Source organism: Mustela erminea, chromosome 5, assembly GCF_009829155.1.
Source record: "Mustela erminea isolate mMusErm1 chromosome 5, mMusErm1.Pri, whole genome shotgun sequence".
Taxonomy (NCBI): domain Eukaryota; kingdom Metazoa; phylum Chordata; class Mammalia; order Carnivora; family Mustelidae; genus Mustela; species Mustela erminea.
This window is the reverse complement of record NC_045618.1, coordinates 54,477,430-54,502,133: the sequence shown is the minus strand read 5'-3', so window position 1 is coordinate 54,502,133 and position 24,704 is coordinate 54,477,430. Positions and strand designations below refer to the sequence as shown.

Here is a 24,704-nt window from a genome sequence, read left to right as displayed (position 1 = left end):
TGAGTGTGAGAAAGCTTCACAGGACAGAAGACACTCAGTCTAATTTTAGAGGATAGATGTGTCTACTAGGAGGGAATTAACTGTTCTAAGCAAAGGAAACTGCACAAACAAATGTGTGGCTGAGTATTTAGCATCAGGTTATGGCTGGAGCCCAGGGAGTTTACAAGGGAATGCTGGGAGAGGACATCAGAAAATGGTACACAGGGCCAGATCGAAATGATGGGTTTCAAGGGGCTTTTGGCAGGCTGTAAAGCAGGAAGGTTTGTACAATCTAATTTTGTGTTGTAGAAAAATCTAGTGGCAACAGGAAAGAAGGATTGAAGATGGTAATATTTAAAGGGAGATAACTACAATAATCTAGACAGAAGATCCCAGAGGCCTGGGAAAGGGGACAGAGGTAAAGAATAGTGGAAGAGATCTACTGAGACGAAAGGTGGACTTCACAGGACTTACCAGATAGGGAAAAGGGGAAGAGCTGTAGCAGGGTTAGGGGAAAGATTTTTCTAGGGATCTCTTACAAAAACATAGTTTTTGCTCATAGGTGAGAGGAAAGGAAAAACACCCAGCAATCTTCATGAATGAAATGAAGAAATTTTCAAGACTGTATTTAGAATGCTCAACAGATACATACTTATATGTCTCATAGAGGAGATGCTAGAGACACTTAGAAGTTTTTGTTTTGTTTGTTTTAACATGCTCTCCTTCACTTTTGGTTTCAGTTTTCCAACAGCTCTTCATGTGCAGGGAAGCCCTTGTGATGCAGACAAATTCACTACTTTATTGAAATGCTATATTCATTGCATCTCATATATTTATAACAATATAGCTGGTACTTATTATTCACTAACATTATGGGAACTATATACATATATTTCCTAATTGTTAGTCATGATCTATACCTCAGGCTGAGTTCCAAGTTTATGATTGTCATGGGGCAAAGTGGAATGATCAGATAAAATGGAAGACAGACACATAAATGTTACAAAGAGATCAACTACTTACTTGTCTCTAAGAACAACACCTTCAATACAGGCACCAAAAAGGACAACATTGCTTAAATCTACCATACTGAGAGTCAAGGAAGGTGACCTCCAACGCTCTGAGATAAAAAGTAAACACTCAGGATATTTCTTCTATCAGTAAAATGAGGTACTAAATTCACTAATGTTGTCAATTCTTCCTTGAATTTTAGAGCTGAGGTGGGTAGATTATCCAGTGAGAAGCGAGCTGGTAAGATGAAAGTATTGATCAGCCTCATTCCACAGATGTGCCTATGACTAAAACTCAGCCTAGATCCATGAAAAGGATACAGACAAAGGAGGTGGTCAGGATGGCGAGGATAGTGCCAATGGGAATAGACTTTTGAGCATCCTTCAGATCTCCAGATCTGTTTGATCCAGCCATGATACCTTTAGAGGAGGAAAAAAGAACAAGTTAACTTCTTAGTTCCTGGACACTTTGATATTCATGCTGATACCAAAGCCTGGAAGCAAATAAGAAGCTGGAGAATATAATTCTGTCTCCTGAGAAAAATCACTCCCTGGGTCTCCTAACTTCTAAAATAGAAAACAGCTCTTCTGCTTACCTGTGACAGAGGGAAAGAAGATCCCCACCAGAAGAGTAAAAGATGTGGTGATGTCAACAAGGACATATTCATGGTTTAAAATGCCTAAGACATCAGAAGATTTGGCTGAGGGCTTTTCAATTATCTCTCCCTTCGGTAGGTAATTACTCCAAAGATTCTCTGCAGTGGTAAGAAAAACGTATATAAGCAACAGAAGTATGGAAAGAAGATAATTAGGTAATTTTCTACCTAAACAATATTCTAAATCCTCATGTACATAGTTTTTAAAGGTATGTTTGCTTCTACATGAGCACATATATATCATATAATAAAGAACATATAAATAAAAACCTACTGTTCTTTCTCATCTGATTCAAATGTAATTTGACAAAGTGCTTTGTTACATACAAATGCAATTAAATACACAAATGCAAATTAGTAGAAGTTAAGTGGACTAAAGATGAATGCTCAGCAGCTTATTTTTTTTTAATTAGTATTCAATGCTATTTTTAACACCTTAGTGTAAAGCTGCTTACATGCAAAGATATTTGTGGACCAAACATTTAAGACAAAAGTAACTTAAGGCAAGAGTTTCAGAAATTGGGTTGAGTGAGGAAAACAGCACATGTGGCTGCGGTGACACTGAAAGCTCCATCTGGTTGTCACTGTGGGAAGAACACTGGCCATTTTACAGTAACAGAACTTGCTTAGCTCTGTTCTCAAAAGGAGGGAAATTTTATTTTATTTTTTAAAAATATTTTACTTATTTGTTTGAGAGAGAGAGAGAGAAAGAACAAGCAGAGAGAGCAGCAGAGGGAGGAGAAGCAGACTCCCTGCTGAGCAGGGGACCCAACAAGGGACTCGATCCCAGGACCCTGGGATCATGAGCTGAACTGAAGGCCAATGCTCAACCAACTGAGCCACCCAGGTTCCCCCAAAAGAGGGATATTTTAGCAGAAAGCCCCACAAGGGAGTCTGAAAAAGGGTAAGTTCACTAAAAGAAAAGCAGAAAGATGTTGAATTAAGAGTGGTGTGCTGAGCTTGAGGAGGGAAGCGATGGTGTGGCAGTGAGACATGGACAAGAGAAGAGTCTATGATGGAAAAGCCTGCTTTCCTGAGCAAATTAAAAACTTGTTCAAAACCTCCTGACTTACCTGTAATGACACCACTAGCCAATCCAGGAATGCCCTGGATTGAAGTGACATTATTGTGAATAAAGTATTCGTCACAGGTGGCATTGAAAAACTGACTTGAGTTACAGAAGAAGCCCCATAACTTTGACGGTACTGTCATGTTGTTAATTTCCTTGGTCTTAGAGCAAATATCAATGTGTCTTGATGAAAGGGTGCGGTTACCCAGCATACAGACCCTAGTGAAAACAAACACAGAGAAAGAGGAAGTAAGGGTAAAAAATAAAATAAAATAAACCAAAAGAAGGTAGGTTAGAAATAGGTTAGTAATGAAGAAAAAAAAAAAACAACCCTCATCTCTAAGAGGATGTGAAAGGACCTAATATTTATTGACTTGCTTTGTAGATGAAGATTAATTTACACTTTTTGCAATTTAATCCTGACAGCCATCTCACAAAATATGCATTAGTATTTCTATGCTGTGGATGGAGAAACTGAAGTTTAGGGCAATAAAACAGTCTGCCTGAGTCATACCGGTACCAGTAGTGATAAGAGTTCAAACAGAAGAACTGTCTGAAGACACTATGCTCACTCATCTTCCAAATTTTCTAGGTTATTAACCAATTGCCAGGTCTAAAAGAATCCCAGAGTCCTTTTGTACTTAAAAAAAAAAAAAAAAAGAAGAAAAACAAATAAAAAAAAAAACCCCTCCCTTCATTTTTTTTTTTTTTGGCCTAGAAAAGCCTATGTTCATAATGACCCATTTGAAAATGTTACACTAAAGGTCAAACCTTCTGGCTACTGTTACAAGAAAGACAGCTTGGCTGGAATAAAAAGCACATCCACTATGGCCTAAGAGAAAACTATTTTTGAACATAAGCCTAGACCCAGTGGGAGTGAGGGTATTTAAGGACATTACAAATAATAACTGCTGATTTTATTTTTTCCTTTTACCCAGGGCTATAAATATGAACAAAAGAATACTACACCCACAGTTAGAGTAACTCTCAAGAGGAACAAAGCGACTTTTTAAATCTGCAAAAATGATAGCATACATACATAATGAACCATATACTCATTACTTAGCTTCAACAACTCAACATTTCCCAGGCTTGTTTCATGCATTCCTCTATAGAATTTGGTCTTCTTCTGGTCAATATGTTAAAGAAAATACCCATCATGACCTTTTTCCCACCAAAAAGGAGAAGCATCAAAGGAGAACTTGAGGCAAAATGGAATTTCTCAAGTTAAGATATCTAGAATATAGCTTTCAAAACTTCTAGCTAATTTTCAGTCCCTACATGAGCAGACTAAAAATTGAAGATGGAATCTATCACTGACATCATTTAGTACAGTAGAAGAAATACTGGACCAGGAGTTAGGAAATCAAAGCGTTCATGTTCTTTCTCTGCCATGAATTAACTTTGGGGCAAATCATTTAATCTCTAAAGATGTTTTTCATCTCAAAAAAAACCCCTATTTTTCTGTAATCAGGTTAAATCAACACAGGAGCAAGGAGTCCGATACCTAGATAATCCAGATGACTTTTCAAAGACAATCTCTGTAACAAGATTACAAGCACAATTCAGCGCTAACCAATCTCTATGCCACTAGTCAAATAGAGAACAGGTGACTGGAGAGTTACCTAGCTGTACAAATCCATTACAATACTTCAAAAAATACACTTTAATGTACCTGCACTACTTATGCACTATGTATATCGTATCATATAATCTTTATATAGGGATACATATGCAAACAACGTGACATTTATTTCTCTTTATTTTATGACTAGAAAGTCTGCTATGGTATTCACAGCAGGCTAAAAAGTTTAATTCACTGCAAATATTAAGGTAGGAGTTTAGGTTTCTTTGATTGTTTTGATATTGATAACAGCAGTCCAACATTTAAATACTTTACAAAGCTTGCTGGTAATAACTATACTATCATAAAGCTCTTCATGTATAGTTGTCCAAATATACACAATCATTATAAGGAGGTTTTGAGAAAAACCTAGTATCTGTATCATATCTATACCCAAATGATGTTCAGAGTTGCCAGTTCTATGCTTAGGACATCAGGAAGAGGATCAACATGAGAAGTTTGCTGGGAGGCTTCCTGCCTAGACACTAACTGAGCTCACCCAAGAGCAAAATCTCCAGGAGACTGAAACTGTACTTGAAGTGATCCCATCACTAAATATTGTCAATGACTACCCAGTAAACAATGGCTGGCCAGAGAGACAGACACGTACGGGAAGTGTGGAGGGGCAAAAGAAGACTTGATAGCTCCAGCATAGATGGCCAAGATGGACACAATGACACAGGCCAGGAAAAGTGAGGCAAATTTGTTCACATAGCGTACACCAATGAACACCACCAACACCATGAGGACCAAGAAGGCTGTGCCATAGACACGCATGTTATTGAGCATGGCTGCTGATTCCTTGAGTGCATCATCACTACGAAAGATGGCCGCTCGGGGAACAATGTATACCTGTTAAGCAAAAGAAGTAGAAAATGAGGTCATTTCAAAGTCATCAAGTAAAAGGGCTGTTGTAGTTTTGTTTTCACACAGGAAAGCAAAGCTAAGACAGAAAATGACTGGAGACTTAACCTAATTCCTACGGAAACTGGGTATCATTTATCTTTTTCTTTTTTAAAGATTTTATTTATTTATTTGACAGACAAGAGATCACAAGTAGGCAGAGAGAGAGGGAGAAGCAGGCTCCCCACTGAGCAGAGAGCCTGATTTGGGGCTCAATCCCAGGAACCCGGGACCATGACCTGAGCCAAAGGCAGAGACTTAACCCACTGAGCCACCCAGGTGTCCCTCATTTATCTTTTTTTTAAGTCTACATGCTATTCTGAACACCTACATTTCCAAATGGAAACAGCAAAAAAAGCTCTAGTAATCTATTCAAAGGGTTATATAAAATAATTATGATTATCTTGAGTTCTACCTCACTATTCCTACTTACCTATGATTATTTTAAATAGTAAAAAAAGAATTCCAGTGAATAAAGAAATGAAAAACATTTTATTTAATAGGGATGAAGATATCAAAAAAGATAAAAACTTTTACTTTTTCCCTATTAGTGCAAATCTTGCCTCATGACTTTAACTTGATGGATGAAATGGCAGGGTGTTGGTAAATGGGTGGAAGGGAAGCAGTAGGCAGGCAAAGGATACTCTCAACCTTTCTGACTTATGTTCACAAGAGGAAGTCAGTAACAGGTCAACAGTCAATCACTTGATTGATTCTGTAAGTGGATCTCTCAGATGTTTTGCTACCAAACAACAAAATAAATCCAAATCTCTATCTTTTCTATACTGCAGACCACAATTAAGTCATTACTCACCAGAAAAATTTCAATGGCACCAAGGATATACATGGCAGCTGCAAATGTGGTACCAAGATAAAAGCAGAGGCCAACAGCCCCACCAAACTCTGGGCCCAGTGCCCGGGAAATCATAAAGTATGAGCCCCCAGCTAAAAGACAAAACAGAATGTAAGCAGGATAAAGAAAGTATATCAGTAGGAAGAATGCAAACAGGTCCTAAATAAGAAGGATAAATGTTTCAAGTTGGTTTTTTTTTTTTTTAAACTCTGTAATAAAAAGCAGATTTGCTAATGGGAAGTTAAAAATAAAACCTTTATGGTAAAATATGCTGCACATCTAATGCTCCACATGAAGTAGCACCATTTGTCAGTACTGCTTAGGTAAGCATCAGAGATTATTTACAACAGTCAGGAGACAGCCCAATAAAATATAATCTAACTAAGAAAAGCTAGGAAGGCTACACGAATTAAGGACTCTAGCTTAGAACAGAGATTTTTCCTTTTTCTTTTCATTCAAGTATAGTTGACATAAATGGTCTATTAGTTTCAAGTGTACAACACAGTGATCTGACGATTCTGTACGTCACGCACACCACACAATGTTATTACAATATGACTGAATGTATTCCCCATGCTATCCTTTTCATCCTTGTGACTTATTTTATGACTGGAAGTTTGTACCTCTTATTTCCTCTCACATATTTTGTTCTTCCATTCCCCTCCTCTTTGACAACCACCAGTTTGTTATTCATGAGTCTGGCTTTCGTTCATTTATTTTTTTGGATTACACATATAAGTAAAATCATATGGTATTTGTCTTTCTCTGTCTTATTTCACTTGTGTAAAGTGAAATAAGCTCCACCTGTGTTTGGCAAGATTTTGTTCTTTTTTATGTTTGAATAATATTCTGGTGAGAGAGAGAGAGGGAGACTGTCTCCACATCTTCATCTACTGATGGGCACTTAGGTTGCTTCCATATCTAGGTTATTATAAATAACGCAACAAAAACAAGAGGGGTGCATCTATCTTTTTGAATTACTATTTTTTTTTCTTCAGATAAATACCCAGCAGTGAAATTACTGGACTGTATGGATTTCTATCTTTAATTTTTTGAGGAACCTCCATGCTCTTTCCCGAAGTGGCTGCACCAGTTTATACTCCCCTTTACAACATAAAAGATTTTTAAAGGATGTATTCTGAAGTCAAAGTGTGAATGTCTATGACCAAAAGACTAAATAGTATTCTAGTCCTCGGAAGTTTGCACCCCTGACTTTATAGCATAAACATACAGTTTTTATAGCATAAACATACAGTCATTGACAATCCCTGAAATCCAATCTTAGCCTACTGACCTGGCACCACTCCATTAGTGGCAATGGCACTCATGGAGATAGCAGTCAACATTGTCTGTAAAAGAAGTGAAAGGAGATTTAAAAAAAATTAACACGTAATGTATTATTTGTTTCAGGGGTACAGGTCTGTGATTCATCAGTCTTACACAATTCAGTGTTCACCATAGCACATACTCTCCCCAATGTCCATGGCCTAGTCACACCATCCCTCTTACCCCCTACCCTCCAACAACCCTCAATTTGTTTCCTGAGATTAAGAGTCTCTTATGGTTTAAGGAGTCCCTCTTTGGTTTCGTCTTGTTTCATTTTTCCTTCCCTTCCCCTATAGTCCACTATCTTGTTTCTTAAATTTCTAGTATCAGTGAGATGTATAATACTTGTCTTTCTCTGATTTACTTATTTTGCTTAGCATAATACCCTCTAATTCCATCCACGTCATGGCAAATGTCAAGATTTTGGGTTTTTTGATGGCTGCATGATATTCCATTGTATATATATACCACATCTTCTTTATCCATTAATCTGTCAATGGACACCTGGGCTCTATCCATAGTTAGGCTATTGTGAACATTGCTGCTATACACCTTGGATGCACGTGCCCCTTCGGATCACTACCTTTGTATCTTTAGGGTAAATACCCAGCAGTGTGATTGCTGGGTCCTAGGGTGAAAGGAGAAGATTGTTACTTGTATTTCTCTACTATTTTCCTGCCTGTGGGCCTCAGAGCACTTTTTGAAAAATTAACTCTTACCTTTATGAAGGGAGTTGGCTGCCATTCCTAATAGTATGGAAATGAGATGATGTGATTCAATTCATTGCCCTTGTCACATTACTATTATCTTGAATATTTTCCTAAAATGCTTCTGTATTGTAAGCAATAGGTTAGGTGCGAACAGGAGCCACTGATCTCACCCTGGTTTCCTAGTTAACTTGGAAAACAGATCAGAAACTAAGGACTAGCTATAATTACAAGAACAATATTTAGTAAAGAGGGGAACCACTGAAGACTTCTGAACTAATAAAAACTGTATTTTGATAACATTACCTGGTAGGAACAGAGTATAAAATGGACTGCAGATAGGAAGCAGATGAAGGCGTAGTGACTTGTTACTAGGCTATTATAGTTCAGTGAAAATTAAGGACTGTAGTGCTAGTAACAGGAATATAAAGGAAGAGTTGTATATAAGAGATTCCAGAGGGAGACTTGATTGACCTAGGTAGCTGAATAGATGTGAGAGGTAATCAAGGAGCCAAACATGGCCCTGAAGTTTTAAGACTAAGAAAGAGTAAAAAAAAAAAAAAAAAGATGGTACTATTAATTTTGAGTTATTAATGATACAAACTATATCTTCTCATCCCGCTTTATATAGCACCCAGCTGAGCATAATGCATGAGGATATAATAATGATGGTAATTAAAGAGGCCAACAGTTGAATAAAAATAATTTTTTAATAATAACCAACTTATAATAAAATGGATAGATGTGGCTGGGATATGTGGATAAGAGGAGTTTAAATTCAAGATCAGAATGTTCTCAGTACAGTGGGCAAGAAGACCTGGAAACCACATCTGAATTTTTGAGGAAGGGGTAACAGATGAGACTTCAAACAAAAGAAATACTCCTCACCTCAAACAACAATCAGTGTTGTTCCTTAATACTATACTGGAGTAGTACATCGTTTTCTAACTTTGGTGCTATCAAACGCAAATGGTTTGTATTCTGAATTCTTTGAATCAAGGACTATTATCTTCTACCTCCTCTACAAGTCTTCCTTTGTAATTTCTAGTACATCATACTATGCATATAAGCAGCAAAGAGTAGACACTAAATAAATGAAAATCCTTCAGACTTTAATATCAAAATAATCTCTCCTGTTGAGATCATGAGTCTTTCCCTACTAGTCTTTGTGTTATTCTCAAAGAGGTCAAGTGCATATAATCTTGAGCTCCTGCAAGATCACTCTAAGTGTGATCTCTAGGATCCAGGTGATCTCTAAGAGCCAAATGGGGACTTACACAGCAGCAGCAGATAAGGACAATTGCAAAGGCCTGAAGAACTCCAGCTGTGCCCACGACCCATGTAAGGCGTAGAAACAAGATCACTCCAAAAATATTTTGTAGGCACGGGAGGTAGACACCCATGAAAGTACCCATTTGAGGGGTCTGAAAAGAAAGATGTTGACAAAAGAAAAATTATATAGTCATCTAGAAAAGATGCTTTATCCTCTTGTTTGTATATACAAACTTATTCCCTACTATATTACTTACAAAAGAGATAATTAGTATAATCAATATCTTAAAAGAGGCACATATAAAATCTCCATCTTACAAATGATCACCAACTTTTTAATATTCCTAGAGCTATACATTTTTACTTTACACAGGTCCCCATATGCTTTTACATGGGCATTTGACCACAAACTTTTAAGTGTACCCCTCCAAATTTAAAATGTTCTGTTCTTTGAAACTATTGGTTTCTCTTTCCTTTTTTTTAAAAAAGTTTTTATTTTTAAGTAATCTCTACAGCCAACGTGGGGCTCAAACTCACAACACTGAGATCAAGAGTTGCATACTCCACTGACTGAGTCAGCCAGGTGCCTCTAGCTTTCCTTTTCCATTTAAAAATTGAATAATGATTTGATGGACTTCTTTCAGATTTTGGCAAAAGTCCTTCATGGTAGCTGGTAAATGCAGTTGGTAAAATGAAGATCTGAGAGTCATTTTATCCCTGAACAACCAGAAAGCTAACTTGTAATATTGTTCCATATTTTCCTTTTGAGAAATCCTGAAACTTATTATTATTATTAAAAATAATAATTATTTATTATTATTTATTATTGAAAAACCCAATCACTTGACAAAAGAGAGATGTTATCAGCAGGTGGGTGTGAACCCTCTTCTTCTGAAAGGGCTATTCCCTCTCCCTGGAATGCTCTGCTCCCAACTGGGGGGCTCACTGCCTCACATTGTTAGGCCTCTGCACAAACATCACCCTGTCAGAAAGGGCTTTCCCTGGCCAACCTCTCTACAACAGTAACAACTTCTGCCCTGGCTCTCTTTGCTGGCCAGTTTCAGTATCTTTACCTTGCCTTTAAAAAAAAAATCAGTTAATTCCTCAAGTTAACACAAGATGTTACATTAGTTCCAGGTGTACTACAAAGTGATTTGACAAGTCTTTGCATATGTTATGCTTTGCTCATCACAAGTGTAGCTACCATCTGTCCTTGCCTTTATTTTTTTCAGACCATCGTCAACACATATTACATAGTTTGATAACTATCTCCTCGTACTGGAATTTAGATTGCATGAGAATAAGACATTATATGTTCTGCTTCTCTATGACCACCCCACTGCTCAGAACAGTGCCTGTCATGTATCAAGTATTCAATAGTTTTTGAGCATGGAGTGATGACCTGGATATTTCTTCCTTTCTTGTATGTGGACTCTTTATTTATCCTTGTTTTTGTAGGTCTCACCTTGGTGGGCTTCTTTTTCCCTTCAGTGATGTTCTCTGCCTCTTCATGTTCCTTTGCTCCTTGTGTCAGATTAGTATAATTGGCCATACGGTTGAGAAGAGAAGATACCTTTGGTCTGGTATCCATTTCTTCCTATAAAGCCAGAAACATGGAAGAAATGAGTAATAAAGAACACTGGAAATAAGCATCAAAGTGGACCTCTACCAAAAAGTTGCAAATTAAATGAGAAAATACTTCACAGGTAAATATTTTAAGAAAATTTACAAATAAGGCTTTATTCTCCTCCCACATTAAAATATCACTTAATCAGGACTACACAAATCTTTTTTTTTTTTTTTAAGATTTTATTTATTTATTTGACAGACAGAGATCACAAGTAGGCAGAGAGGCAGGCAGAGAGAGAGGAGGAAGCAGGCTCCTTGCCGAGCAGAGAGCCCGATGCAGGGCTCGATCCCAGGAGTCTGAGATCATGACCTGAGCCGAAGGCAGAGGCTTTAACCCACCGAGCCACCCAGGCGCCCCAGGACTATACAAATCTTTACAAAATTTTTTTTTTTTTTTAAAGATTTTATTTATTTATTTGACAGAGAGAGATCACAAGTAGGCAGAGAGAGAGAGAGAGAGAGAGACAGGAGGAAGCAGGCTCCCTGCTGAGCAGAGAGCCCGATGCAGGACTCCAAATCTTTACAAAATTCTTTTTATCACTCTTTCTAATGACTTAACTTTACAGTAAAAACAAAATCACATTGGCCCCTACAGATAGCTGTAACCTTGAAAAAAACATTGATGATACTACTTTTAACTACAGTGCCCCTTTCTTTAGGCTATTAACATTTTTTTTTTTAAGTGGGCTCGACACCCAGCATGGAGTCCAATGTGGGGCTTGAAATCATGACCCTGAGATCAAGACCTGAGCTGAGGGCAAGAGTTGGATGCTTAACCAACTGAGCCACCCTGGCACCCCTTGGCTACTAACATTCTAATAACATTTATGACTATTAATTATTGCACCAAGCACATACCGCCCAATAAAAAATTTTTGTGCCTGAACTAAATAGTCACCTCAGATCTTTTCTTGAACAAAGCTGAAAGAGGATATCATTTAAAAAACAGGTACCCCAAGAGAACTGGAAGTCATATCATTGTCCAAAGCTAGACACAAAGGCAGTGCTAGACTAAAGCAGGCTCCTCTCAACAACCCAAATGCAGAGCCCATCAGAGTCCCTATGGTCTTAAGGAAGACATATAGGCCCTCTTAATCGAGCAAACTATTTCCTACATTGATTTTTGATTAGTAGTTCTAAGGTAAATGATGGGCTTCCCAAACACAGAGTTGAAAAACACTCTACTTTATACTTCATAAATAATTCCAATGCAAGTATTTAAATCCTAGCTGAATTAGACACAAGGTTCTCCATATGCCTGTGATGTCAAAATCCTACCTCAACTCACAGAAATCTGATTTAATGGTTACTTATTAGTTAGTGATAATTAGATTATACAGAGTAAGTCAACTATAATGACGTTATAGTAAGTATTATATTTTAACAATTAGTTCTTAAAATTATCCAGCCTGTATTGTTTTAAAACTAAATGGGACAGAAAACCGTTATCTTGAAATCTCTGTTCCTGAAATTTCTGCCGTAGTTTTCTCTCAAATATTACCTCAAAGAGGGCCAAATTTTTATCAAAATATTCATCTCCTTCTTCATAGTTGGAATTATTGAGATAAGCATTTCGAGCTTTCTTATGGCCATCATCTGGAAAAAAAAAAAAGAAATTAAGTTAGTTTTGCATTGGTATTAAAGAAGTATCAGCACCAAATAACCTCATATTGCCTCTGTAATGAAAGAATCCATTTTCATGTTCAAATTTTAGGGAGAACTCAATTAGCCAGGCTTAGAGAATGAGGCCCCCTCTAAAACAGGAGCAAAATTAAATCTCTAAGAGGCAAACAATAGGAAGGCTTAACAGCATGAAGACCTCTGGAAACACTATTCTTTCAGGATTCTAGTCTATATAGGGCCCTACTCCCAAAGCCACTCAAATCTAGAATAAATTTTTTTAAAAAGTTGCTTCTTGAGTTCTTACTCAGTGTATTACTATACACTTTATACACTGCTGCTATTGATAATGATAGAAAAGCCCCTCTACCTCCCGGGCTGTCCAGCGTTTTATAAGCTGACATTAGGTTAAAAAAAAAAAAGACATTAGGTCACATAACCAAGCATTGTTTTTGTACAAACTCTTGGCACACGTTTTTTTGTTGTTGTTGTTTTATGTTAAAAGAGGTGCCCCAGGGCGCCTGGGTGGCTCAGTTGTTAAGCATCTGCCTTCAGATTCCTAGGATCGAGCCCCACATAAGGCTCCCTGCTCTGCAGGAAGCCTGCTTCTCCCTCTCCCGCTCCCCCTGCTTGGTTTCCTGTCTGTCTCTCTGTCAAATAAATAAATAAATAAAATCTCTGGCGGGGGGGGAGAGGTACCCCAGAAGAATCTTGTACCAGCTACAAAGAAAAAAAAGAGAGACTGGGTTTTTGTTGTGTAAGAGTTATATATAATTATAATTGCCTTATAGAGGGAAAGAGAAAATAAAAAATTATGTAAATATCATTAAGAACTAACACTTTAAGTATTCAGGAAATAAACCCAAATATAAAAGTTAAAGAAATTAAAGTCTTATAACCTTAAATACAAGTTTGGGAAACAGCCAACAAGCTATCAAAATAACTGGATCATGTCATCTGTTTTGTTTCTTAAGTTCCACACATGAGTGAAGTCATATGGTACTTGTCTTTCTCTGACTTATTTCATTTAGTACAATGCAATCTAGCTCTAGCCATATCAGAGCAAATGGCAAAGTTTCTTTTTTTTATGGTTGAGTAATATTCCATTTTGTATCATCAGTGGGTAGACATCTGGGCTCTTTCCATGATTTAACCATTGTGGACAACTGCTGCTATCAACATTGGGGTGCATGTGCCCTTTCGGTTCAGTATTTTTGCATCCTTTGGGTATATACCTAGTAGTGCAACTGCTGGGTTGTAGGGTAGCTCTATTTTTAACTTTTGAGGAACCTCCATACTGTTTTCCCAAGTGGCTGCACCAGTCTGGATTCCCACTAACTGTGTAAGGAGGTTCCCCTTTCTCTACAACCTAACACCTGTTGTTTCCTATGTTGTTAAATTTAGCCATTCTGACAGGCATAATATCTCATTGTAGTTTTTTAATTTTTCATTTGTTTATTGATTCACTTAAAAAATATTTACTGAGTACTAGAGACAGAGCAGTCAAACAGGATGCTTAAGCCGGTTTTCAAGGACCAGACCAGTCCCTTTAACTTCACTTCTACAGAAATTTCTGGCTTAACTCTATACATAGATTGTTTTTTTAAACAGCTTTATTAAAATATAATTTAGACATCATATAATTCATTGATTTAAAGTATACAATATTAGAATTTGGGGTATACTACATCATTAATTTTTTAAATTCTGGTAAAATTTTAAAACAAAACTTGCAATTTTAACCATTTTTAAATGTGCAAATCAGAGGCATTACAGTCACAATGTTGTGTAACCATCACCACTAGAAACCGATTTTTTTTTTTTTTAAGTAGGCTTCACACCCAGCATAGAGACCAACTTGGAGCATGAACTCACGACTATGAGATCAAGAGCTGAGCTAAGACAGAGAATTGGAATCTCAATCAATTGAGCCATCAGGACATCCCCATAACCCTACATAAACTGATTTTAAAAATATTTCTTTTAAACTGATGGAAAAGTCTTATTCTTCTTAGTTCTACCACTGGACACAATGCTCCTATGTGTTTTAAGCATCCCAATGTGTTCTTCATCCTAACTTTTACTGGAACTCATATCAGTCTTAACACTTGCTATCCCTAAATAAATTCCTCAGTTTCTTCAACACTCATTAACTACAACTTTTAGAACAGAGATGCACCCCAAAGAGCTATGCTTTATCTTCTAAGCTTAACTTTGCTGATTCATTATAGTTTTGGTTTGTATTCCCCTGAAGATGCGTGATGATGATCTTTTCACGTGTCTGTTAGCCATGTGTATGTCTCTTAACTATAGAGAACAAACTGACGGTTGTCAGGGGAAGGGGTTTAGGGGGATGGGTGTAAATGGTGATGGGGATTAGAGCACACTATCATGATGAGCACTAAGTAATGTAAAGAATTGCTGAATCACTATATTCTATACTTGAAACTAATATAATACTGTATGTTAACTGGAATTTAAACACAAAAAATTTTAATGCATATGGAATAATGTATCTAGGAAAAAAATCAACAATTTTTAACCCCTAATGAAAAAAATGGATCTAGGTAATCATCACTAATAGTTGCTAAAACCATTAGATGAAAAGCTGAGACATAATTTTATAATGGATGGATCAGGGTGATCAGGAACTCAAAGATCTCAACATCGCTAAAAGTGGATAACAATCTAGTACAATGAAAAGTACACTGCACAACCTGTGATGTATTCCTACCAAAAGAATAGAAGTTGAATCTAACCAAGCCTCTAAATCTAACTACCAGTTCACAAAAAACAGAGGAGAAACATGTTAAGCATTACCATAAAGATGGTGCAATCATCAAATTCACAATGTGAGAAATTCTATATGACAAAAAATAATCTGACTCATTCAACAAATAAATGGCATAAACTAAAAAAAGGTAATGATGCATCAACCAAGTGCAAGGTGTGAAACCTGTTAGAATCCTGACTCAAATCAAATGTAGAAAGACAATTCTGAAGAGAGAAATTTAAATATAAACTTTAAAAAAAAGGTAAATAAAATCATGTGATGGAATTTTCTTAAAGACGTCCCAGAAAAAATTACATAGGGCTTGAAAACAGATTCTCAATACTGTTAAAACTGAGTGGTGGCTTCATGGAGATTCATTATGCTTTTCTATACCTTTGGAAATTTCCACAATAAAAAGTTATTTTAAAAAAAAAAAGGAAAATGTAATTATTTTCCTCTAATTGTTTCAGAATATTCCAGAAAGAATGGCACAGCTTAAAATTATCACCACTTCAGAGTAACTCATTTATTCAATTAATTCACCAACATTTATTATGTTCTTATGATGTGCTGCGCACTCTAGGTCCTGGGGATATAGCAGTAAACAATGCATTTAAAGACGTCGCTTTCACTGTGTGTATAGTGAAGTCACAAAAGACAGTTAAAACACACACCACACATACAAAACCAATTTACAGTGTTAGCCAATTTCCACACTGTAAATATTCACACATGCCAATTTTAAACTACTAACAACAAAATCCAGGCATGTACCGTTTACAAGTGACATATAATGACACACAAAGGCTGAAAGTAAAGAGATCAGGTACATACTAACCAAAAAAAAAAAAAAGCTGATATGGTTTTATTAGCACCAGATAGATTTTTCTTTAAGGGGAGAACTTTATTCTGAATGAAAAGGTAACCACATAACAAAAGGTTGAATTCACCAAGAAAGCAGTTTATAATTTTTTTTTTTTTTTTGAGAGAGAAAAGACCAAGCAAGCGTGTGAGACAGGGAGAGGGGCAGAGGGAGAGGAAGAGGGAGAATCCAAAGTAGGGCTCCATCTAACAACCCTGAGATCATGACCTGAGCAAAAATGAAGAGTCAGATGCTTAACCTACTGAGCCACCCAGGTCCCCTAAGAAAGTATTTTAAAAATACATCCATAGTTTATAGTTATCCTTCTGTATAATAAATTACTCCCAAATTTAGAGGCTCAAATGCACACTTTTTATCACCCAGTTTATGTGGGCTAGCAATATAGGCATGGCTCAGGTGAGCCCTCTGCTTCAGTTTCCTATGAAGCTCCAGTCAAAGCTCAGCCAGGACTGAGGTCTCATCTGAAGGCCTGGGGAAGACCCACCTCCAAGCTCACTGAGACAGTTCTTGGCAGGACTCACTCTCTTTCAGGTTGTTGACCAAGGGCTTCTCTTGGTTCCCTGGCACATGGGCCTATCCACAGGATAGTTTACAGCATGGCAGCTGGACTCCCTCAAAGCAAGTCATCAAAGAAAGCCAGAAAGAGAGTACAAGACAGATGTCACAGTCTTTTTGTAATCTCATTTTGAAAGTGACTTTGCTTTTGCCATTTTCTATTAATTAGAAAGCATCGTGGCCCAGCCCTCACTCAAAGGGCAGGGACTACAATTTTGATCTTTAACAAAAGTTGTTAAAATTGTGAAAAGATAAATTTTTAAATCCTTCCAAATTTGGAAATTAGAGAAAATACATTGTAAAACAACACAAGGATCCAAGATTAAAATACTTAAAAAAATAAAATGAGACAAAGACAGCTATTGAAACTTGTAGGATCCACCAAAAGTAGCACTTCAATGAGAAGCTATTGTCCTAGTTTTACTTCAGCAAAGTAAAAATAAAAATTATTTGAGATAAGTGCCTATTTTAACAAGCTAGAGAGCAGAATACTCTAAGACAATAGAAAGTATGACAATATCTATACAGCTGTCCTTTGGTTCAATGTCCTTTTCTGTCTTTCAACTGTCCATCTTTTCTGGGTCCTTATGTTTTGGGTACATCTCTTGTAAATAGCAGATAGTTGTATTTTTAAAAATCTGATGATCTGTCTTTTTAATTGTCAAGTTCAGTCCATCAAACACAGCAATTTATATGTTTAGACTGGATTCTAACCATTTAAAAATTTCTATTCGGTCTTTTTTTTTTAAATTTTTTATTTTTTATAAACATATATTTTTATCCCCAGGGGTACAGGTCTGTGAATCACCAGGTTTACACACTTCACAGCACTCACCAAAGCACATACCCTCCCCAATGTCCATAATCCCACCCCCTTCTCCCAAACCCCCTCCCCCCAGCAACCCTCAGTTTGTTTTGTGAGATTAAGAGTCAGGATTCACTCTCATTTCTTCTCTCTGGATTTTTGGTTTGTTTTTCCCTTATTCCATTTGTTCTCTTTCCTCTTTTGGAGTTTCCACATTCTATCTATTCTTTCAGTAACTACCTTTGAAATTTTCCATGTATTTTATTTTAACTATAAAGGGGCACCTGGGTGGCTCAGTTGGTTAAGTGTCTGCCTTCAGCCCAGGTCATGATTCCAGGGTCTTGGGGTTGAGTCCCACATGCAGCTTCCTGCTCAGTGGGGATAGGCTGCTTCCTCCTCCATCCCACCCCCTCCCATGATCTTTCTCTCTCTCTCTCCCCCTCTCTCAAATAAAATCTTAAAAACCAAAAAATCCCAAACTGTTAAGTGAGTTTAAAAAAGTCATCCTCCCAAACAATAACAAAGACTTTCAAACACTTTGTTCTCTCCTCTGATTTACATATTACTGTTTTGTCCAATATTTCTAGCAGCTTATTTTATTTTATTTATTTATTTTATTTTTATTTATTTAATTTTTTTTCCCGGTGATGAGAACTTTTAGGATCTTCTTTCTTTCTGTTTTTTTTATTTTTTATTTTTTATAAACATATATTTTTATCCCCAGGGGTACAGGTCTGTGAATTGCCAGGTTTACACACTTCACAGCACTCACCAAAGCACATACCCTCCCCAATGTCCATAACCCCACCCCCCTTCTCCCAACGCCCCCCCACCCAGCAACCCTCAGTTTGTTTTGTGAGATTAAGAGTCACTTATGGTTTGTCTCCCTCCCAATCCCATCTTGTTTCATTTATTCTTCTCCTACCCACTTAAGCCCCCATGTTGCATCACCACTTCCTCATATCAGGGAGATCATATGATAGTTGTCTTTCTCTGCTTGACTTATTTCACTAAGCATGATACGCTCTAGCTCCATCCATGTTGTCGCAAATGGCAAGATTTCATTTCTTTTGATGGCTGCATAGTATTCCATTGTGTATATATACCACATCTTCTTGATCCATTCATCTGTTGATGGACATCTAGGTTCTTTCCATAGTTTGGCTGTTGTGGACATTGCTGCTGTAAGGATTCGGGTGCACGTGCCCCTTTGGATCACTACGTTTGTATCTTTAGGGTAAATACCCAGTAGTGCAATTGCTGGGTCATAGGGCAGTTCTATTTTCAACATTTTGAGGAACCTCCATACTGTTTTCCGGAGTGGTTGCACCAGCTTGCATTCCCACCAACAGTGTAGGAGGGTTCCCCTTTCTCCGCATCCTCGCCAGCATCTGTCATTTCCTGACTTGTTGATTTTAGCCATTCTGACTGGTGTGAGGTGATATCTCATTGTGGTTTTGATTTGTATTTCCCTGATGCCGAGTGATATGGAGCACTTTTCATGTGTCTGTTGGCCATCTGGATGTCTTCTTTGCAGAAATGTCTGTTCATGTCCTCTGCCCATTTCTTGATTGGATTATTTGTTCTTTGGGTGTTGAGTTTGCTAAGTTCTTTATAGATTTTGGACACTAGTCCTTTATCTGATATGTCGTTTGCAAATATCTTCTCCCATCCTGTCAGCTGTCTTTTGATTTTGTTAACTGTTTCCTTTGCTGTGCAAAAGCTTTTGATCTTGATGAAATCCCAATAGTTCATTTTTGCCCTTGCTTCCCTTGCCTTTGGTGATGTTCCTAGGAAGATGTTGCTGCGGCTGAGGTTGAAGAGGTTGCTGCCTGTGTTCTCCTCAAGGATTTTGATAGATTCCTTTCGCACATTGAGGTGCTTCATCCATTTTGAGTCTATTTTCGTGTGTGGTGTAAGGAAATGGTCCAATTTCATTTTTCTGCATGTGGCTGTCCAATTTTCCCAACACCATTTATTGAAGAGGCTGTCTTTTTTCCACTGGACATTCTTTCCTGCTTTGTCGAAGATTAGTTGACCATAGAGTTGAGAGTCCATTTCTGGGCTCTCTATTCTGTTCCATTGATCTATGTGTCTGTTTTTGTGCCAGCACCATGCTGTCTTGATGATGACAGCTTTGTAATAGAGCTTGAAGTCTGGAATTGTGATGCCACCAACTTTGGCTTTCTTTTTCAATATCCCTTTGGCTATTCGAGGTCTTTTCTGGTTCCATATAAATTTTAAAATTATTTGTTCCATTTCTTTGAAAAAGATGGATGATACTTTGATAGGAATTGCATTAAATGTGTAGATTGCTTTAGGTAGCATAGACATTTTCACAATATTTATTCTTCCAATCCAGGAGCATGGAACATTTTTCCATATCTTTGTGTCTTCCTCAATTTCTTTCATGAGTACTTTATAGTTTTCTGAGTATAGATTCTGGGCCTCTTTGGTTAGGTTTATTCCTAGGTATCTTATGGTTTGGGGTGCAATTGTAAATGGGATTGACTCCTTAATTTCTCTTTCTTCTGTCTTGTTGTTGGTGTAGAGAAATGCAACTGATTTCTGTGCATTGATTTTATATCCTGACACTTTCCTGAATTCCTGTACAAGTTCTAGCAGTTTTGGAGTTGAGTCTTTTGGGTTTTCCACATATAGTATCATATCATCTGCAAAGAGTGATAATTTGACTTCTTCTTTGCCGATTTAGATGCCTTAATTTCCTTCTGTTGTCTGACTGCTGAGGCTAGGACTTCTAGTACTATGTTGAATAGCAGTGGTGATAATGGACATCCCTGCCGTGTTCCTGACCTTAGCGGAAAAGCTTTCAGTTTTTCTCTATTGAGAATGATATTTGCGGTGGGTTTTTCATAGATGGCTTTGATGATATTGAGGTATGTGCCCTCTATCCCTACACTTTGAAGAGTTTTGATCAGGAAGGGATGCTGTACTTTGTCAAATGCTTTTTCAGCATCTATTGAGAGTATCATGTGGTTCTTTTTCTTTCTTTTATTGATGTGTTGTATCACATTGATTTGCGGGTGTTGAACCAACCTTGCAGCCCTGGAATAAATCCCACTTGGTCGTGGTGAATAATCCTTTTAATGTACTGTTGAATCGATTGGCTAGTATTTTGGTGAGCATTTTCGCATCTGTGTTCATCAAGAATATTGGTCTATAGCTCTCTTTTTTGATGGGATCCTTGTCTGGTTTTGGGATCAAGGTGATGCTGGCCTCATAAAATGAGTTTGGAAGTTTTCCTTCCATTTCTATTTTTTGGAACAGTTTCAGGAGAATAGGAATTAGTTCTTCTTTAAATGTTTGGTAGAATTCCCCCGGGAAGCTGTCTGGCCCTGGGCTTTTGTTTGTTTGGAGATTTTTAATCTAGCAGCTTATTTTAATACACAAGTAAGATACTAAAAATATTTCATAGAGACAACGCTGACTTGGGTGAAGGTCCACGTTTACAGTTCTATTTGTTCAATATTTTTGTTGCATTTCAGAGCACTAGGCTTCTGGGATCATTTTGCCTTTACTTGAGGTATCTTCTTGAGAATTCCATTAGAGGAGTTTCTCAAACTCAGCACATAATTATTTGTTGTGGAAGATATCCAGTGCACTGTAGGCTGTTTAAGAGCATCCCTAGCTGCGAGTAACTAGCTGCCAGTAGCATCTCCAGTAGTGACAATCAAAAAAAGTCTTCAAACATTTCTAAATATCCACTGGGGGACAAAACTGTCCTCAGTTGTAAACCACTAGCTTAGAGCAAGTTTCATGGTGTAAAATGTTCTTGGCTTTTATTTAGCAACAGCTGTCTGTATTTCGTCCTTATTATTCAGTGTCTTGCTAATAAGCACAAATTCTAGGATAATAACAGCTGTGCAAACACTTTAAGACATTACCTGTTTTGCCATTGAGAATTCTGTCATTCTACTGTTCCTTTTATGACGTGCACTTCCTCTCTGGCTGATTTCAAGATCTTTTTTTGGTGTTCTGCAGCTTCATTAAGATATGTCTAGGTGTAGTTTTTCCTTTTGTTTGGTTCACAAACCCCTTTTACCTGTTTCTAATCTGTTAACTTTACATTTTATATCAGTAACTAGCTTTTCTTTTCTACAAGTTCCATTTGTTCTCTCTAAACAGTCTTTCATTCCTGAGTAGTATGCTCATCTTCCTAACTGCACCCATTATTGATTTGAACTTTTAATAGTTTTGTATCACAGACTCTGGACCACTTCACCCCTCTTGAGGGTTATATGAGAAGTCCCAGACCCAACATACTACTCCTTGCTGGTTCAATAGCCTTACAATATTGTTGGTTTTAAAAAAAAAAAAATCTGGCTTCAGAACTATCCTGCCCCATTCTGCTGCCTGCTGGTCCAAGCCTTGTCCTGACAGCTACCCCCACAATCCCACCCCACTGCAGCCCTGCCACCTCTACATTTGCAGCCTCTGGAGTCTCAAGTTTCAAATGCAACCACCGTAACTTCCTGACACTTTAATCCTAGATGTTTCTGGCCCAACTCTGCTTGCTTGCTTAAACTGGGGGGGGGGGGGGGGGGCAGGTAGAAGAATATTCCTGGAGACTTTGCCTACATTTATGAGACCAATGATGTCTCTAAGATGGTCTTATCAGGGTCTACATGTGGTGGTGTTGGGAATGTGAGGGTCCCGCAGAGCTCCTGGTCAATCATGAAAGAGCAAGGCTTTCCAGGCAAGAGACAAAGTTCTCATCAGGAGTGGTTAACTGAAAGGCATGGATCCATTGTCAATCTCAGTTTCTTGGTGGGAGATCACACTGCTTCAAAAGTACAGCCTTAATAAAAGTGCGGGGGAGGGATAACCTACCTGGGTAGCTCAGTTGGTTAAGTGTTTGACTCTTGATTTTGGCTCAGATCATGATCTCAGGGTTGTGAGATCAAGCCCTTGGTTGGGTTCTGTGCTGAGCATGGAGCTTGCTTAAGATTCTCCCTCTCCCTCTACCCCCCCACTCACATGCGCTTTCTCTCTAAAAAAATTAAAATAGATAAATAGACAGATAGATAGTAGAGCCTTTCTGTCTGGGTCACTACTGTGGCCTCAGGAAATCTCAAATGGAATGGAAGTTCTAGAGTTTCTGAATAGTAAGTAAGTTTTACTGTGCAGGAACTAAGAACCAAATCCATGTCCTAGGGCTGTTTTAGGATTATCCAGAATCCTGAGAGAATTCCATTGGAAGGCACCTTCTGAGACTGCTCTCAATAATGCTATGAATTAAACAGTCCATCAGATCATCATGTTGGTTTTCCACCCTCATTTTACTATCTAGATAATGCTAACACCACTGGGAATTTACCAGTGTTTCACTGCACAATTCAAACAAAAACTGATACAAGTGCCATTGATTCTATTACAGATTTCAAATTTCCATCCTTTATGGCACACAATTTTTTTTGTAGAGGAAAAATGGTGTATCAGATGTCTTGTTCTTTATAAAAACTTTTATAAAGTTTTTGATAAAAACTTTATGTTTTCTCTGTCAAAAAAAAGTTTATGATATTATCTCCACATTGTGCTTTTTGTAATTTGCCACTTATACAATTTAGGGCTAAGATAAATCAATCTCAGATTCTTCCCTTAGTCTTCTGATCTTGTCAAATGGTCTTTGCTGGTCTGAGCTAGGCAGAACAAGAGCAGTAAATGTACTTAATTTCCCTTGGCACAGGTCTGGGTCTGAACTATGTGACTGTGTGAACATGAAAGGTTGTCTCAAATGTTATAAATTATGTTTTTGATTTTATAGTAGTCAAGAGTCATACATTATAACTGATTGCTATATCTCTTAAGTCAATAGCTTATTCTCTTTTTGTCTACAATTTATTTGAAGAAAACAGGTCATATGTTCATCAGAGTTTCTAATTTTTTTTTAATATTTTATTTACTGGAGAGAGAGAGAGAGAGAGAGAACATGAGCATGGTAAAGGAGGGAGGGAGAAGCAGGGTGCCCAACACTGGGCTTGATCTCAAGACCCTGAGATTAAGACCTGAGCCAAAGGCAGATGCTTAACTGACTTGAGCCACCCTTGTGCCCCTAGAGTTTCTGATTTTGATGATGACATCCACATAATACTGTTTATTGTTTTACTGTTTTTTGTATTTCCTATCTGTTGCTACTTAGATCTCTAGAGGCTTATCAACATTCAGTGTTTTTAGGGGAGAGGTAGGAAAACTCCTTCACAGTGGAATTTTGATCTTCTGCTAAGAGACACACGTCATTTGTGGGTGCCTGAGTGGCTCAGTCTTTAGGTGCCTTTGGGTCAGGTCACAATTCCAGGGTCCTAGGATTGAGCCCCACATTGGGGTCCCTGCTTAGCGGGAGGCCTGCTTCACCTCCTCCCACTCCCTCTGCTTGTGTTCCCTCTCCCACTGTGTCTCTCTCTCTGTCAAATAAATAAATAAATAAAGAGAGAGAGAGATACATGTCATCTAATTTTCTTTATTTTTGAGATACTAACAACTGTTGGTGATTAATGACTAAACCCATCAATTTATAAGGTTTACAAAGTGGTGATACTCTTTTTTATTATTCTTCCTTAATTTATTACCTGAAATAATTTTATAAAGAGATACTTTCTCTAATATACAATTTGGTTATCCGTTGGTATTGTAAAGTAAGATATATACTTCATTCTTTCCTTTTATTAACCAATTCTCAGAACAAGGAATTAATTCACTAGAATAGTCCAACTGTGACCAATTAGTTTTTTAAAGTATCAATACAAACTCATGGATTTAAATATTGGATAGATTTCAAATGAAATTCTTTTCCTGCGTTAGTTAAGGTGATTCATTCTTTAATCTCCTTTTTTTTAAGGGGTGGGGAGAGTTTGGCAGAGGGAGAGAGAGAATCTTAAGCAGGCTCTATGTCCAGTGCAAGCCCCATACAGGACTCTATCTCATAACACTGAGATCACAACTGGAGCCAAAATCAAGAGTTGGAAGCTTAACTGAGTGACTGAGGCACCCAGGTGCCCCTAATCTCCTTTGGTTACCATACT

General features: G+C 37.5%; 1 protein-coding gene across 4 annotated transcripts in view; it reads right to left on the bottom strand.

Annotated features, from left to right (window-relative positions):
* Positions 1 to 24,704, bottom strand: part of SLC12A6 (solute carrier family 12 member 6) — a 91,780-nt gene that overhangs the window by 15,909 nt on the left and 51,167 nt on the right. For all 4 annotated transcript variants that reach the window (XR_004285758.1, XM_032343170.1, XM_032343171.1 and 1 more), the window contains 10 exons: positions 12,530 to 12,624; positions 10,865 to 10,996; positions 9,405 to 9,551; positions 7,389 to 7,443; positions 6,056 to 6,186; positions 4,949 to 5,190; positions 2,719 to 2,933; positions 1,586 to 1,744; positions 1,311 to 1,409; positions 1,003 to 1,060 (listed from right to left, as the gene is read on the bottom strand). Coding sequence is in view for 3 of the 4 variants with exons in the window: in XM_032343170.1 (XP_032199061.1) it covers positions 1,003 to 1,060; positions 1,311 to 1,409; positions 1,586 to 1,744; positions 2,719 to 2,933; positions 4,949 to 5,190; positions 6,056 to 6,186; positions 7,389 to 7,443; positions 9,405 to 9,551; positions 10,865 to 10,996; positions 12,530 to 12,624 (1,333 nt within the window). In the remaining variant the exon portion in view is untranslated. The remainder of the gene's footprint in view (positions 1 to 1,002; positions 1,061 to 1,310; positions 1,410 to 1,585; positions 1,745 to 2,718; positions 2,934 to 4,948; positions 5,191 to 6,055; positions 6,187 to 7,388; positions 7,444 to 9,404; positions 9,552 to 10,864; positions 10,997 to 12,529; positions 12,625 to 24,704) is intronic.